This window comes from Tachypleus tridentatus, chromosome 12 (genome assembly GCF_004210375.1).
Source record: "Tachypleus tridentatus isolate NWPU-2018 chromosome 12, ASM421037v1, whole genome shotgun sequence".
Lineage (NCBI taxonomy): Eukaryota > Metazoa > Arthropoda > Merostomata > Xiphosura > Limulidae > Tachypleus > Tachypleus tridentatus.
Genome location: NC_134836.1, coordinates 35,643,933 through 35,661,831, shown reverse-complemented (window position 1 = coordinate 35,661,831; position 17,899 = coordinate 35,643,933). Strand labels below are relative to the sequence as shown.

The 17,899-nt window shown below is 35.3% G+C and overlaps 1 protein-coding gene across 6 annotated transcripts in view; it reads right to left on the bottom strand.

The window, feature by feature from the left end:
- Window positions 1-17,899, bottom strand: part of LOC143235828 (polyamine-transporting ATPase 13A3-like) — a 96,747-nt gene that overhangs the window by 71,038 nt on the left and 7,810 nt on the right. For all 6 annotated transcript variants that reach the window (XM_076474051.1, XM_076474047.1, XM_076474046.1 and 3 more), the window contains 2 exons: window positions 11,956-12,123; window positions 6,750-6,890 (listed from right to left, as the gene is read on the bottom strand). In XM_076474051.1, the coding sequence (XP_076330166.1) occupies window positions 6,750-6,890; window positions 11,956-12,123 (309 nt within the window). The remainder of the gene's footprint in view (window positions 1-6,749; window positions 6,891-11,955; window positions 12,124-17,899) is intronic.

Sequence of the window (17,899 nt, the reverse complement as noted above, 5' to 3'; positions counted from 1 at the left end):
ATATTGAAGAGAAAAAGGTTGTGATCTGATCGACCAGCAGTGCTACCCCTCCATTCGCAAAATCTGTCACTTCTGTACAATAAAAACAAAAATCTGCTGAAATGTAACTGTATCAGCAGGTTTCAGAAATGTTTCCTGTAAGGAAAGACATACAGGGTTGTAAGAATCAATCAGTGTTTTGATGTCATCCAGATCAGAATGGAAACCTTGACAGTTCCACTGTATCAAAGTGGCCATTTTTATTTATGTGGGCGAATTTGGTGGAGAGCCCTACTGTTTTCGACCATGTGTTTTTCTTCATTTGAGAGAGGTCTACTGACCTCTGGATCCTGCCCTGGATTCCAGTAACTGAGGGCATGAACAAATGATCGTTTTGCATCCAAGGGCTGGAAAAAAGGTGGATCTGGGGAAATACCCAAACCAGGAACTAAAGGAAATGGATCCGGGGATCTGCTGGAAGGAATGGTGGGGACAGAGATGGGTGTTGATGTTGATTCATCAACTTTTTTAACCACATGGTTTGAGAACGATTCTTTCGGAGGCACGGAGAGATCCATCTGCACTCCCACTGTAGCAGTGGAATGAAGCACAGCAGCATACATCTGACATAAAGTGGTAAACAGTTACTTTTCAGCCTTGGGGTAAGAAATGTTATGAACCATTTTCAAACACTACATCTATTTTTCTTCTACCCACCTTGGGTAAGAATGAAAGTAGGATGGGTGAGAGCCTCTACAATTAACACAATGAGAGTCTATTCCCCATTCATAGGCATTGTGATCCTTGCTACTGCAACAAACACATATCAAGGAACCACGACATGATGTCTTTGAGTGACCGAACTGCTGACACTTGAAACATTTGACAGAGCTTGGAACATATGGCTTCACCTTGCAATTTAGATAATCTGCCTTGATGGTGACAGATGGATGTGGTGATGTAATTGTGAAAATTTGAACATTGGTCAGAACAATAATTCCATCTTTCCAAGTGGAGATATGCCTCACTGCAGAAACTCCTTGGGTGACCCAAGAAACCAGCAAAGATCTCTGACTCGAAGATGTTCTTCAAATCCCCCTCAACAATTTGTTGTAATTAATTCATAGTAGCATAGGAGGTATCTTCAAAGGGTAATATCCCCCACAGACTTTGAATGCAAGAGGAGTTCACTGTGTTTAGGAATGGATGTTTCCACCAATATGTGACCAAAATGAAGCTTTTTGACTGACTTAGGAGAGCCAAAACGTCCTTCTCGTTCCTTCTGAATAAAAAAGGGAGATAGTTGCTCTAAAGATTTGTCTGATAAAGAATATAATATCAGAAAATGAGGTACAAGTGTTGAAGAGGTTGAATATTGCTGCTCGGAATCTTCAAGACATGGTCATTTACCTATGGTTTGTTTTTTCACTATTGTATTTTAACTTTTATTTGGGAAATCCATAATAAAGAAAGAATGTTTTCATGCTCACTGACCTAATCCACCATGAAGCCCTGTGAGGAGTTGCACTACAATGCCAAACAAGGGCATTGCAGCAATGCTAGGGTTTCGTGAGCACTATACCAAAAAACCAGCACCAGATACAATATCTACAACACCTGTTGAGAATGTCCAACACTGATACTTGGTTGACCCTAGCCTAAGTGGGCCAGCTCACTGACCATGGGGGAACCCCACCCAATGCTGCCTGTCTACAGGAATTCAAGGTCCTCAACTACCAGGATCCTCTCCTCCCCCTTCATGGGGTGCCACACAAACAAACACATTGGTGGATGTTTAAATCCCAGAGGTAAACTGAAATAACATGTACAGGAATCCACATCGAGGGGGAGAACAATGAAAAAGGAGGTACTACTGGTAACCATGATACCATATTTTTAAAAGCACACTGGTCTAGATCTCTGCAACCAAAATTGGAAGAATGGGCAGCTATCCTGATACTTATGACAGTTCATGAATTAAGGCAGTCTAGTGTAGACTTATTTGTGAAGCAAAACACTCCCAAGAAGAAACTTCTATTAGTGTTGTGGAACAATCCATCTCAACAGTGAGCATTAATGACCAGAAAGGCTGTAAAGTGAAAATTTATGAATTACTTTATCTGAATAAGCATTACTCATCATAGAGTGGTATTCAATATATAAACAGTGACCCTGTAAGGGAAATAAAGAAATATAAAAAATTACCCACTCACAGTTAAACCGAATATGAAAACAGGTGGTATTTGGTATCCAGAAGAACAGGAGATCTTCGTGACAAAGATGCTTGGTGTACTCCAGATATCAGCTTAGATGACTTCCTCCCATGGATGATGGAAATGGGCAGTCAGAGAAAGAGTAATGTGACAGATCTAATGAGAGAACATTTGGAAAAGACACAGGGAATCGGGAGACAAGAACAAATAATTCCATCTGATAAACTGCCAAATCCAGCCTGTAAAGTGAGAGGTGAAATATCATAGGTATAGAAAGAGTTCTAACAGATAAACATATGGGAAAAAAACCACAAAAAAGAAGCCACATGAGCAGTGACACCAAACAACACAAACAAAACACAGAAGGTAATCCAGTTTAGAAACTGGTGTGAATGTGATGTCTCCTTCATGAGGTGCATGCTTTTTAGGATACAGAAATAGAAAACTAAATGTGGCAATAATTTAGTTTAAAAGAAGAGAAACCCAACTTTGTTTTTGCTGGCTCTTCCCAACTTGGGTGTTTGGGAACTATTCCCCTTCAAACTTGTGTATGAGATAGCACAGCTTGATTGATTTTAGTTTTTAGTTGTGCTTGTTGAAATAAGCCAGAGAATAGTAGACAATAGCTATAGGAAAGCCATTAAGGAAGTCTGAGGAGGCAAGGTTAGTGTCTTCTTGTCCAGCAATGGTTGAGTACTGAGAAGAGATCAGTATGATGAGGCAGAGAAATCAAGATATGCATTCCACGTATTAATTTATTCATCAAATGGATTCAATGTGTTTTGTAAATTTTTTACTTTAAGGTCAATTACTGAGAATGAATTTTTGAAAAAAATTTTCATTGTAATTTCAATTTTCATTTGTTTCAATTCATTTCACTGAGATACACTAATTCCCATTTTCAGGAAAGCAGGAACCAAAGGTTCAATGCTCATCCAAATACAGGAAAACATAGGGACAGTAATGAGGTACACATGATACATCAAGGATAAAATCAGTAGACTGATGATGACCACAGGTAGCCAATGCTCTGAAAGGAGTTTGGTTAAGGGTCTGGAAAATAATACCCAGTCTGGATGGTACATAGGATGAAAGAGATGAAAGAAAGGAAGCAAATGGGGAAGGATCATAGAAAAAATCATTCCACAAGAAAAGCAGTAATGGAATACTTTGGATAAGGGTGCCCAAAACCAGCATTGGTAGATACAGAACCACTGTCTAACAACATGATAAAAATTCCAAGACACTAGGATGGGAAGGGAGGTAACCATGGGACCAATGGCAGAAAACATGCTATTTTGTCTAATACATCATTAACAAGGAAGTATGGACTGAATGAGAAAGCTATAAACGTGGACAGTTGAGGCTACCTTGCAAGGGACCAAACAACTTCCACACGTGAAGCTCGAGTGTGGTGAGGGCAGCAGGATGCACCAGCAACTAAGATTGTTGAAGGAGGGAATGGGAAAGCAGAGGTGGTAATACAGATGATGAATAAAGGAGAGAAAGAACTGGAAGCCAAGGTTAAGCAGGCAAGAAAGGTATGATGACAAGGTCCTGCCACAGAGTGGGTTGAATAATGGATAAAATTCAGGGAAGGAGGAAAAAAGAAAGACTGGATCAATCTTGATTGCAGGTGCCCACTGACAAAACCAAATGAGATGGAATTGGGAACCAAAACAAAAGGTAGACTTAAATTGAGGTGAGTGGCAAATGTGTCCAGAAAAGGATAATCCCATTGGTTGAACATCATTAAAACCCTTGAGAATCAAGAGACTCTCTATGGGGAAGAACTTATTTGAACAAGACAATTGATCTGCAACAAAATTCAGAGCATTTGCAACATGACCAACCAGCAGATTATGTGATGTGAATGGGCCTAGATTAGAGTTCTAATGTTCAAAATAAACATGAACAGGTGCCTTCTTGTAACTAATGTAGGAGACAGTGGTTGTATTGTTGAAATGGATCATGACTAGTTTGCCTCATATTAAAGGCAGGAAATAATTGAGACCTGACTAAAGGCAAGAAGCTCCAACATGTGTATGTGCATAGCTAATTAAATCAAAGACCAACAACACCTAATTTCCTTAATATCCATAATTTCTCCCCAGAACATAAGAAAAGTGTCAATAAACATAAACAGGAAGGGAGAAGAGGAATGCCTGATGTGGTATTGTCTTTGTTGAGTCACCAAGATAAATTGTTGTGAAGTGAGGAAGGGAGAAGGTTAACTGAGTTCAGATCATCTTAAGGAATATTCCATTAATCATGCAACACCCACTGAGGGGTGCATATGTGAGCATGATCAAACAGAATGAACACTTTCATGACAGCTAAAGTCCCCAAAAGAAAAAGAACCTTGCATTAACTAAGAGAAGAGATAAGAGCCTTGAAAACTAATAACTCCACAAAGATTTTAATTGAAGAACCAAAGGCTGGATCTGACTGAGACAGGAGTGGAAAACACTCGCAAATAGATAAGGTATTGCACTGAGATAAAAGAAATAATTTCTCCAAATTGACAAGTCAACCCATTGAAACCACCTTTTGAAGAAGTAACTGGGTGCACTTGACAAATGTTTGCTGTGATCAGACTAACAGTAGCCATTTGTCCATGTAATGGTGGAACCACAGACCACAAGAATAAATACATCCAGCAAGGTCCCTGATCACCCAATCATATAAAATGTAGATGCCAGACTAAAATGGTAGAGTGCAGAACTGATAAACTTAACTTTTGTGGACAAAACAAAGGTTCTCAGTCTGCTTGAGAACTACAAAGAACCTGAAGTCAAATCCCAAAAAAGGTTGAGTGACAGGTTCGAGAAACTTGTAACAAGTCAGATCCTGAGAAAAGGGAGAGGTGATGTGATGAAAGGATAAGGAGGGATGAGAAATTGAAGGGAAAGACCCTCTGACAACACCTAAAGCACCCAATGACCTGAGGTAAAATTGTTCCAGAGGTGAAGAACTTGACTAAATGTGCTCCAACCTTGTCAGAATATACACAATAGTCATTAGTACTGTCAGTGATGTTGAGATCTTGCAATGAGGAATTTGATAGATAGCTGCCAAGAACTGAGAAAGAGGGACAGGCAAAGGAATAGGAGGAGAAGAGTGGGAAATGGGAACAGGCAAAGGCTGCAACAGGTGATAGACTAAAGACAAAAGGGTGGAGTGTTGATGAGCAGCCTCTACCCTGGACTCCAAAAAGTCAGTAAGATCTCCAAAATCATTTGAAATAAAAAGAGGGCCATAATTAGGTCCCACATCCTGTAAATAAGACATGAGTTGGTATACATTAGTTAACAGCACATTTCTACACAGGAGATCTCAATAACAGAGGAGCTAAGTTTGAAGGTGAAGGGCCAAAAAAAACAGGCTCACAAATGAGGAAAACATTGGGAAATAAGTATTCTCTAAAAGTCTGCAAGGGTGTCATGAATAATGATACACTAATACATAATCATCTGAGGTAGATGGGAGACAAGACATGCTGGCCCACAATGGAATGAGCAGAATGCAGAAGAGAAAAAGAGGAATCAAAATGCACAGGAACACAGAAAAAAGTAACATATGTGACACCACATCCAGGAAGGCTAAAGACTGTCTGGGAGCATTCACAGATGGAAGTTGTGAATGCATGAGAAAGGAAGGGGGAAGGAGGGTATCCCAATCATTGTCACCCTGTCCAAGTTCACTAGGAAAAGGGATGTCTGGTCTGGAATTAGGAGACATCCCAGGCTACATAACAGACTCCAATCCATGAAATACTAAAATCAAGACCTTCTCAGTGATAAGTGTAGAGCCTAAAGCTTAGCAAACTGAAGGTTGAGGTAGAGTAGTAGGATGACATGTGGAGCAATAGCGATGATACGAAATCAACTGAAAAAAAGATAAATTAAAAACCTACAAAAACTTGAGTTTAATTGTAGTATAAATAAAATCAGAAACAACTGAATAAGTTGTTTAATAAAGTTGAATGTTAACCAAAAACAAAAAATCTAACTCAAACATGGAAAAACTTTGAACACATCTTTATGTTACAATTCTAAATCAATAAGTGAAGATCGTGTTCTACTGTCCTGATGGTGCCAAGTGTGTCATGACATGTATTTATGCACCCTACTGATGGATGATTTTCATATTCTTATTTGCATACCGTAGTACAGCTGTACCACATAAAACATGTGTGGGACGAGAAAGTATCACGGTTAGTGGCAAGCAAAACCTTTGAGTCTACAGAGGGTAGCGCAGAATGAGAAAGATTATTTTGTGGGTGAATGTAAGGTATCATATTAAAATTTAAATTATGGCTACTATTTTTAAGACTGATCATTATGAACATTAATCACTGTTGTGACAGTTGGGTTGGGAATTTTTTTATGATCTACATTATTCACTATACTAAAAGTATTCAAGAAGGCATTATTTTAAATATCTTTAATAATTAAACATTCGAATTAATAAAACAACACACACACACACACGCATATATGCATAGATTAACATGCAAAATAAATATTAAGATTTAGATTACTAATAGTCACATACTTTATTCAAATTTAAGAAAACAGTTTCAGTTTGTTGGTTTTCTCCATTCTGTTGACTACTGATGTAGACCAGTTCTGAAGGCAAGGGTCCTTGAATGGGTTGGATTTCCACTTTCTCAACACTCACATGTCCATGGCTATCCTATTGGGATGAAAAAAATGCAGCAGAGCTGACAAAATCTGAATGCTAACTCATTATTTATGAGTAAGCATAAAGGTCACAGCTCACAATTATATTAACATTCTTAATATGTGACCTCTTTATACTTTTTTAAAGTATTTAAATATAATACTTCTAGCTTTCAATATAGTGTATATATCCTCAAAACATTTGGCAGTATTTCAGTTAATATTACAAGTCTTTAACATGCAAAAAATCATGTTTTTAGTGAAGTATTTTTAAAAAAATAAAGATTTGTCCATGAATATACTATTTGTTTTGAATAGTATGTGTGCAAATAAATTTTCATGTTAAAATTAAAAATACTTTTCTTTATTTCAAAAATCTCAAACTTCCTTTGTGTTATCCCCAAGACCTCCTAAATGCATTTCAAATGTTGTTTTTGAGCAAAACTTGATAATTTATCTGTTATTTTCTCTACCCTAACTCAAAACAGAATCTATCAATGTGACCAACCTTGTAACCACCAAAACAAACTGAAATAAATCTAAATTATTCCTTTTTTCTTTCTAGAATGACTTCATAACGTAACATAAAACTACATTAACTTATCCTAAGTAGCTTTAAGTTTGTAATAGTATACATCTATTTATAATTAAATGTTTATGTTTTATTACCCTTTGAACTATGTCTAAGTACTGTTCATTCCATTGTAAGTTGTAAATTACTTGGGGCATGTGCAGCTCATATTACACTATCAAATTACATTACCCATGAGCTACCCCACTTAGTTCAAGCTGCTTGCGTACATGCCTTGTGAAACGTTTTTATTATTTATTCTACAAAATCTACTCTTAACTAACTTAGAAATATATCTATTATTACATTTTAGGTACTTTTATAATTAAACAAAGAATAAATATGAAAAACAAAAAATAAAATATACTCAACCAACCTTTTTTTTTCCTCACTCTCAAATATCAAAGAGATTTAACCCTAATTTTTTAGTATTGCACTTAATTTTTATTTAACACTTTTGCAACAGGCTCGGTATAATATATACGAGTTTGTCTATGCACATGCATATATTAAGTATATGCATTATAAATTTTGATACAGCATGTGTTTCTTCACAAAATTTGGTAGACTTTTAGTAAAGATTAAAAGTTTTTTTTACACAAAAAAACAAATTTTTTATGAAGTATTTTTACTAAAGATTTGTTTCTGAATATTGTGTTTTGTTACTGGTGATTCCAAAGTGATTTCACCTTATCACTAAAAACTACTATTTTCCCAAAAATCTCAAATATTATTTACATAATCTCTAAAATCTCCTAAATACATTTAAAATGTTTGTTTTTAGTAAAATATTATATTTTATGGTATTTTTCTATAGTATAGGGTCTGTCACTTAACCAACCTTGTAACCATCATAAAAAATTAGGAAATACAGTGTAAGTATAAATTATGTTATTTTCATGCTAGAATAACTACATATAATTATATCAAAATACAAATATTTAGTCTAAGTGGATTAAGTCTCATAACACTATATATGAGCATATATACTCATTACTTTTCTATTATATTGACCTTCCAGTCATGCCTACCTAACATTACATAACTTGCATTGATGTGATACACATCAACTTTAGTCACTTGTTCAGTAATATAAAGCTGACCATTTGTCTTCCCTGTCTTGGCTGTATTTTAGTGGACTACTATTTTGTAATATGAAATCACATTTCAATTATTATACATACACAGATGTACTTTATACATTATAATTATATATAGATTAATACTTTTAGAAATAATTTAGTAAACTTATTTTTCATAAAATATAGAAAAATAAATCAAGAAGTAAAGCAAACAATTATCTCATCTCACTGCGATCTTAGTACTCAGTTGTTGCTGAACGTAAGCTACTATACATTTTAAAATTTCACACATGGAAGATATCAAACAAAACTTTTTTTAGGTTTTATATGTACATTTGAATAACCAAAAAATAATAAATAACTACAGTGGAACCCCTCTAAAGCAGCCACCTTCGGGACTGAGACAAACTGGCTTGATTAGAGGGGTTCCACTGTACATAATTATGGATTATGTAAACAAAAAAAGGGACTGTGATTGAATGACCGCTTTCAAGGGGGTGACCGAATCTGAGGAGTGGCCACTCAGAGGGTTCCACTTTATACTGATGCTATAGATTCCCACTATAATTTAATAAGATTAGTAACTAAGATCTATTTAGATTTTATAAAATATGAAACTTCATACAAACTAAAGACACAACCTACCTCATTGAAATATTAGATCGAAAGAACGTGGAAGTCTTCCAAAGATTAAGATAGCAGAGAAAACCACTCTGAGGAAACTCTAAGCTATTGACTGGTTATTCACACATCATATATTGAAGCAAATGTATATAAGGGTCCATTTCAAAAAACAGAAAGAACTAAATGGAACCACCATGTTTGATTCAGTACACATCTCAGTAAAATAAAAAGATACAAGGTTCTAAATTGATATTCTAGCTTGTCAATATTAGTAATTTCAGTTCCTAATTTGTCCAGTTATAGAATTAGTATTTTGACATCAGAAACACCTAATATGAACCAGCGATGCATTCAACATACCACGTGACTTACTAAAATCTATATTTAAATGCATTCAGTTAATATTTACTTTTAAATCAATTGATATATAATATTAAATTTTAAATTATAATCTACAATTTCATTCCAAACTTATTAACATAAATTCAAAAAAATAGTAGTACAATAAAATTTTAAATGCATTGTATTTTGTGAAATTATAATCTACAATTTCATTCCAAACTTATTAACATAAATTCAAAAAAATAGTAGTACAATAAAATTTTAAATGCAAATCAACAAATGCAGTGGCATGGCCTTTAACCCCTGACCCATCATGAAAGGGTCAATTAAATAATGCACCAATTAACAGACTAGTAACATGCAAAAAGTCAACAAGTTTCCTTACCTCCCATACTTTCTGTTTTTTTAACTCTATGACAAAAGTTTTTATAAATTCATCCAATCTAGTCCTTAACTTTCTCATGAGTAAACTTTTCATACTCTGAATAAAATTTACGTTTAACTATTCCGAACATAACATTATACTAAAAGTCATTTGATATATAAAAATCTTGAGTTCCTATTTGTTATAGGTAACATAGAATTAAATGTAAGAGAGAACAATTAATGAATTATGAAAGATATGTGATTGGTAGGTATGGCAGGAGTGGACTGATTTTCTATTCGACAGCTCTATGACCAAACAAAGGTGAAGAGTATAATACTACAAAAATGTGGTTTATGTAAGCAATGACAATTTTATAGAGTAATTTATGTTTAGTTTCATATTTGTTGGAGGAGTGGAAGATAAAAAAGGGATGATGAATGCTAATTAAAAATGTATCACATGAGTCTTGTAGAATTATGAACTTAAAACTTACATACTATTAGAATATGGATTATTAGCTACAATTTTATGCTATTCTAATTCATATAACATAAAAAAGGGGTTAAATAAATTTTGAATATAAGACACTAAAGCTACATGCCATGTGCAGTAAAGGACAGCTGTGGCAATAGGGTTAACCTTATTATCCTAAACAATTTTAAGCTCACAGCAATATGCATCAAAGTTATAATTATATTTTTGTGTTTTATTGCCATTTGAATCATGTCTTGACTACTACACATGCCATAATAAATTGTAAATCACTGAGAGCACTTTAGGCTCCTTTAGACAGTTGAATAACATTACTTACGTGTTGTTCATTTAGAATTTTGATACTATAACTTTTAATGTATTTTGTGCACCTTCTTGAAATTTTGCAAGTTTTCAGTAACCATTAACAGTCATTTGTAGACAAATAATCAGAATTTTTAATCAAGTATTTTCACTAAATATTTCTCTGTGAATATATGTAGTCAAAGTGTTGACTGCTCTGAGTACAAAATGATTTTCATATTAAGATTAAAAATACTTTTCATCTAAAAATTCTCAAATTTCCTTTGCATTATTTATAAACCTCCTAAATAAATTTCAAAAACTATTTTTACAAGAAAACTATATTTTATCTGTTATTTTCTTTACCCTAACTCTATAAAAGGTTGATCAATTTGATTGACCTCATAACTACCATAAAAAAAATTTCAAATAAATCTAAATTACCCTATTTTCTCTGTTATAACAAATTGCAACATGAAACTTGTAACAGTATACATCTATTTTTACACAACTTTTATTGTTTCTAATTTTTAAATTTCAGTTACTTATATAATAAAAAACAAAAAATACACATGAAAATCAAGAAATGCAGTTATTACTTGAGTAATTTGTTTTGCTATCAACTGAAACTTAACCATAGATTGTTATACTAATGGTACTACTATATTAAATAATTTTTTTAATTAAATAATGCACTAAAGAATACAGAATAATAATATGTAAAAAACAAGCAGTTCTATAACTTTCACAATTTCAGCTAGGCTTATCATTGTGTTTTCTGTGGGAATAAAGCTTGAAATAGAAGGCAAGTAGACAATTCTTTGTGCAGACAACAATGTAATAAATCATTTGACATACTCAAACCTTAGCTTTCCATCAATTACAAACAATGTAGTGTTAAACATCAGACAGAAATATTGGCAAGTTGTATAAGAGATGATGTTACTAGTGGGCATGGCAGGTGGGTTTGAAAACTATAAAAATTATGCTTTGCCTGATTGATTACAATATTATAATGAGTAATTTACAATAAATTTTGTCTTTCTTAAAAGGGTACTAAATGTCAAAGATTCCTAGATTAGAGGAAACTGGGGATTTTTTATAACATTGTCTATAAATGTAAGAACTAAAATTTATGTAATATTAGAAATTGAATTATTAAATTATTACCTACATTTTTATATCAAGTTTATTTTTATATCATAATAAAAAAGGTAATTTAATTAAGTTTTGAAAGTAGCTCATTGAAAGCTTGTGACATGTACAGAAGTGAATGCCCAAAGAGAGAGGGTTAAAAACTTCCAAGATTATTTCCTACCTTCAGTACCACTGTGTCAGCAACATCCAGTTCACAAGCCACACAAGTCCACCAGATTCTCCACTCTGGCTGCCATTTCACTAACAGGCAAGTAAACCCCACAGTTAAAACAGTAAGGAGCCAGAAAAATAATTTCTTCCACATACACTGTCGGTATCCATATATATCCTGTAAATAAAATTGAAGCAAAAAAGAAATTATAAAATCTTTAATTGCAATCTTTGTATCACTGAAAAACATGTTGAATATGTAAACCAATATGTTATAGAAAATCATGTTTCTCTATAGTATACTAAAATGTTTGGAAAAAGTTCCATACAAGAAGACTGTTTACATTACAGCAAATATTTGATAAGGGCTATGGTGTTCTCTTGCTATTTGAAGTGCAATTCTAAACTGACTGAGATGTGTTTTTGTTCATAAGCTTATTATAAATTCTAAAGTTTTGCATTTTGAGCTTTGAAAATTCAGTTAACAATTTTAATCCTTAGTCCTTTAATTCTTTTAGTCTAACACACTATAAGATAAATTACCTTAGAATTCTTCTATTTTTTGTGTTAATTAAATAATGCTATATGACTACACTGGCCTCCTTTTCTAATAATATGAACTAGTGCCTTCAGAGCCCCTTTGCTCTTCAGTAAACCATTCTAATCGTTGTTGAACTCTTACCTTTTATTTTTAACTGTTTTTTTTAATTTTATTACAATATATTCATCAAGCAACTGTAACACTTCTGTAGCTCTAGTTATACATCTCTTGTATATGAAATTGAAAGCTGTCCTTATGCGAGGATTTGACATCAAACTTTCTACATCTTGCCTTAAAGGTGGTTAAATTTGATATTCTTTGACATGGAAGTACTACCTGTATAGCTTTGCAACTTGTAATATCATGCCAAGAATTTTATGGTTCATTGTGTTCATGGTCCTTGTGGTGACATCTTTATTCTTCTGATCCATGAGAGTTCTTCTAATCATGAATCCTTAAGTTCCAATATGGCTCCATCATTAGATATAAATTTATTCCCAGTATGTCTCAATATGAGTACTTCACTTTTATTGTGGTATAATGAATGCCCTTCTTGTCACTGGAAATTTAACCTTTGGTGTTATAACTGTCATATAGAGCACATGGATTTCTTGGTCAGACTGTGAAGTTAGGCTAACCTTACATTCATGTCTCTTTATGAAGTCAATTCCCAATATGCACTCTTTCTCAATGTCAAAAGCTTCCTACAGTAAGAATACCTTCCAACTTTCCTCTTACTGAAGTTTTATGTTTAGTTGTTTGCACTAATCCATTTTCTTATATCATTCCTAGAAACAATTTCCCACCTTCTATTATCAAATTGAGTTAACCCTATCATAGCTGTAGAACCAGTGTCAACTCATAAATAAAACTGCCGACTCATGGACTGATGCTTTAAGTAATAAATATCTCATCTCATCTGGGATGGATGGAATATTCCCAGCTGCATTTTGCCCCATAATGTCAGCCAATTCCTGTTTTCTAGTGTCAAGTTAGATCTTTATTGTAGTTGGGCTCAGAGACTCATCCTCAGGGTATTGTCTACTTGGTATATTAAGAGCTGTTAATTCCTCACAGTCTTGGCTGTAATGGCTAGTTTTCCCATATATATAATAGTTACCTTTTCCTTGCATCCTTTGGGGAAGTTTTTATTCACTAAAGAGTTTTGTATACAGTTTAATAAATACGTGTTTTCAAATTCTACTTCAAACATTTATTGTTTTATGTTTTATTTCATCCACTCTTTAAGATTAATTTTCTCACTAATAGTTTCAATTCTTTAAAACTCTTGTCAGTGGGAGTATATGTTTCAATGTTACTTGTTCTGATAATTCCATAAATTCAACATGGTACCTTTAGCCATTTATCCGTAACTTGAATAGCCACAAGTTCCATCATCAATTCAAGAACTACCTTTAAATACTTGCATCAATTATCCTTAAACCTATTTCTCCTATCCTTGTCTGTTGTAGCATGTACAAATTAGTCATGTGCTAAGGAATCCATCATTTCCCATAAAGAATTTGGGTATGATAATTAGACAAACATTGCCAAATGTTCTGAAAGTTTGCCTGAGATCTCTCATTTCATCCATACCTTATTCTGGATACTTCCTTCTGGTGTGTCACTCTGAACCTGTTGGATAACTGATAGTTGTTACTGTTCTCAGCTAGAAAATTACTCAATATCATTAAAGTTTTACTAGACAGCAATATGAATAGCTTATTATTTGTATTCCATTTGTTCACACTGGAAATTATTTTAAATGAAACTATTTTCCACTGTACCTTTCCATCATAATACATTGGTTTCTTGACTGGATAATGTTGTTCAACTAGGCAGCTAATTTCTGAAACTCAATTTAGCATACAATTTGCCACTGAACACAGAAACAGTAGACAAGATTCTGCTTGTAATAACCAAATCACAACAAGCCATGGCAGAGCCCACAGACTCACTCTGAAAGATTTTCAGCAATAAAAGATGATACTTCCAAACGGGAGAATCCACCTTTTCAGATGATTCAAAGAAAGATCACACTTGGGGGTGGTAATTAGCCATAGTGGGATGGACTGATCAGTGGATAAAGTTATGTTGTCCAAACACAGGCCTAATTCATGCAACTGCACCTGAATATGAAGGCCAAAAGGAAGAGTGGCAGGCCATCTATTCTGAAAAAGCATGGTCCACTGAGAAAGGAAAATACAACCCTAGGTGGGATGCTGTGGCAAGGATTGAAGTTTTGAAGTGTACAGTAAAGACAGTGGTAAACAGGGAAGGTATAGAGGAGGTTCGTGAGACTCAGTGTACAAACTCTGGACTGAAAAAGTGTAAAAGGCCACTGCGCAGAGCCGAAGCCCCTGATGATGAACAAGGTCCAGCATTTTCAAGGCCAAGGTCCTGGCATAGCTATAGACCAGCGACCCACAGGCCAGTTCTAATCATATAAGGGCATGACAAATTTTTATCACAGAACAAAGATTCTCTCCCCAAAAGATGGAAAAAAGAACATGGATGATGTTCAGTGTCCTTGTACACTTGATACATAGCTACTTGATGTGTGGAATAAAGGTCAGCTTATGGTCAAATTAAGCCCCAAGAACTTTGCTTCAGGGACTACAGGAAGCACAACTTCTTTGAGATGGAGCTCAGGATCTGGGTGAATACACCATTGGCAGTGGAAGTGCATGCAAATGGCTTTGAAGCAAGAAAAGGTAAAAACTGCTTGCTGTGGTCCACTTCAGTAAGCAATCGAGGGCAATCTGTAGCTGCCGTTCAATAAACCTCATGCTCAACGACTGACGTGAAATGTGGAAGTCATAGACACAGAGATCATTTGCAACTGTAGGGGGGAGTTGTCCACTGATGGCATTTATCTTTATGATGAAAAGTATAACACTCAACAGCCCTGAGGAACTTCAAGTTCCTGTGGAAAAAACAGAAAAGTGTCAAACCCACACGAACTTGGAATCATCAGTTCATTAAAAAATATTTAATAAAAATGAGTAAATGGTCACAAAACCCATATGAGTAGATGTCTCACAAAATGGAGACCATGGTAGTCCATGGTGGAGTACTATTGTTGAAGCCCACACTGAGTAGGTGAAAGGAGACTGTTTGATCCAAAGAACCAAACAATACAAGCATTAACCATCATCTCTAAGATCTTACAGAGACAGCTCGTCAAAGCAACTGGACAATAGTTCAAAGGAATCTTGGAGTCCTTTCCAGGCTTAGGAAAAGGTAGTACAATAGCATGGCACCAAGCATCAGGAAAAACATTCTCCTGCCAGATCTGGTTAAATACAACTAGAAGAATAGCGAGAGAGAGATGGCACAGTGTCTCATAATGAATATCATTGGGTCTGACTGATGTACTGCCAGATGATGAAGAGCAAGCTTGAGTTCTACCAGCATAAAGGGGCAATTATAGGAAACGTGATCACTTTGCCAGTGTCTTGATAGTTAAGAAGGTGGAGGATGAAGCAGAGGTGCTAAATGCATGAGAAAAGCTTTTGCTGAGAGTATTGGCAATGCTCTGGGCATCAGCAATTTCCTGGCCATCAGAGAGCAAGACTGAAAGGGGAGCAGATGTATACTGTCCACTAATCTTTCAAATCTTGTCTCATATGACTTTGGAACTAGTGGTAGAAGAGATGCTAGAGGTGTATTTAATTTAAGATTCCTTCCAGCTTTGACATCTGATTTGCCAAGCATGTGCATAAGCCTGCTGGAATGCAGTGATGTTTAAAAGTGTGGGATACCTACAAAAAGTACCTGAAGCCTGTTTTAAGCTTTCCTTGTCATGTGGCAGGTAGGATTTCACCATGGATAAGGATACTGTGAAATGTGTTGAGGTTTTAGGAATATGCTGAGCAGCTGTTTGAACAATACAGTCAATCACTGCTGCCATGAAGTCATCTATCTTGGTTTACAGATGTTGGCAGGATCAATTCTGAGAGAGCAGTAAAAGAGGGCCATTTGGCCTGGCCCAACTTTCATTGAGGCATGTTGGTCAGGTAGCATCAACCACGGTCAGTCTATCTCAAAATGATAAGAAAATGATCACTGCCCTGTGGGTTACTGTCAACCCTCCATGGAAAGAGAAAAGTGAAGGGGAGCAGATACAAATATCAATAGCAGTAAAAGACTGACTAAGTGCATGAAAATAAGTATAAAAACAGGTATTGAAGAGAGATGGGTTGTGATCCAAGAGCATATGCTCTATGAAACAACACCTCCCATCAATATTAACACCACCCGAGAGGGGATTATCTCCATTAAAATCTCCCAGAATTCAAAAGGGAGACAGTAACTGCTCAATGAGAGCATCAAGGTCTGACTGATCATAGGTCTCTTTAAGTGTGATGTAGAGAGAACAAATAGTGATGGTACAACCCAAGGAAGCACTGATGACTAGTCTACTAGGTTGTACCAAGTGGCAAAGACAGGGTGGGCACATGCTGATCAACCAGCAGTGCCACCCCACCATGCACTTGTCCACCACACAGTCTGTCATTTCTGTACAAAAACTGCTGAAAGGTGACTGTATCAGCAGATTCTGGAAACGTTTCCTGTAAGGAGAGATGTGGGATGGTAAGAAACAATCAAATCCTTATTGTCATCTGCATTTGAATGAAAACTTTGACAGTTCCACTGGATTAGAGTGACTATTTTTATTTACATGGAGGAAAACATTGCAGGGAGCCATGTCCTCCTTCCACAGTAATGTAGATGTCAATATCAGAACATCAGTGCGTGGAGAATCAGTGCACCGCAGAAACGCCTTGGCTGAAAAACCAGTTAGGATCTCGGACTCAGAAACGATCTGTAAATCCCTCTCAATTATAACTCTTCAGGAAGAATTAAAAGTTGCATGGGGAGTAATGTTGATGGGTTTATCCCCAATGGCCTTCAATTTCAAGAGGAGTTTGGTATATTGTGGTGAAGATGTTTTTACAAAAGTGTCTCCAGAGTGCAACTTCTTTACTAAATCAGAAGAGCCAGCAAGCCCCTCTAATTTATTTTGAAAAAAAAAAAGAGGGACATCTGCCCTAAAGCTTTCTTGGGTAAGGAATGAATATTTAGAAATCGAGGTACAGAATCTGACTGTGATGGTGACTGTACAACAGAGTTCCCATACATAGTCATTTCAGAAAATCTGTTTTTCAATTTTTTCATTTTTATTTATTTTATCATAAATAGAGGTATCTATAAAAAAAATGGTATATTTCAGTACCCTCTGACCCAACCCTACCAGGGGATACACTGCAATGCCAGGGTTTCTTGAGCACTATATACAAACACCAGCATCAGGCACAATGTCTACAACATCCACTGAGAACATCCAACACTGGTACTCGGCTGACCCTAGCCTGAGTGGACCTGCAGACTGACCCAAGGGGGGCCACCT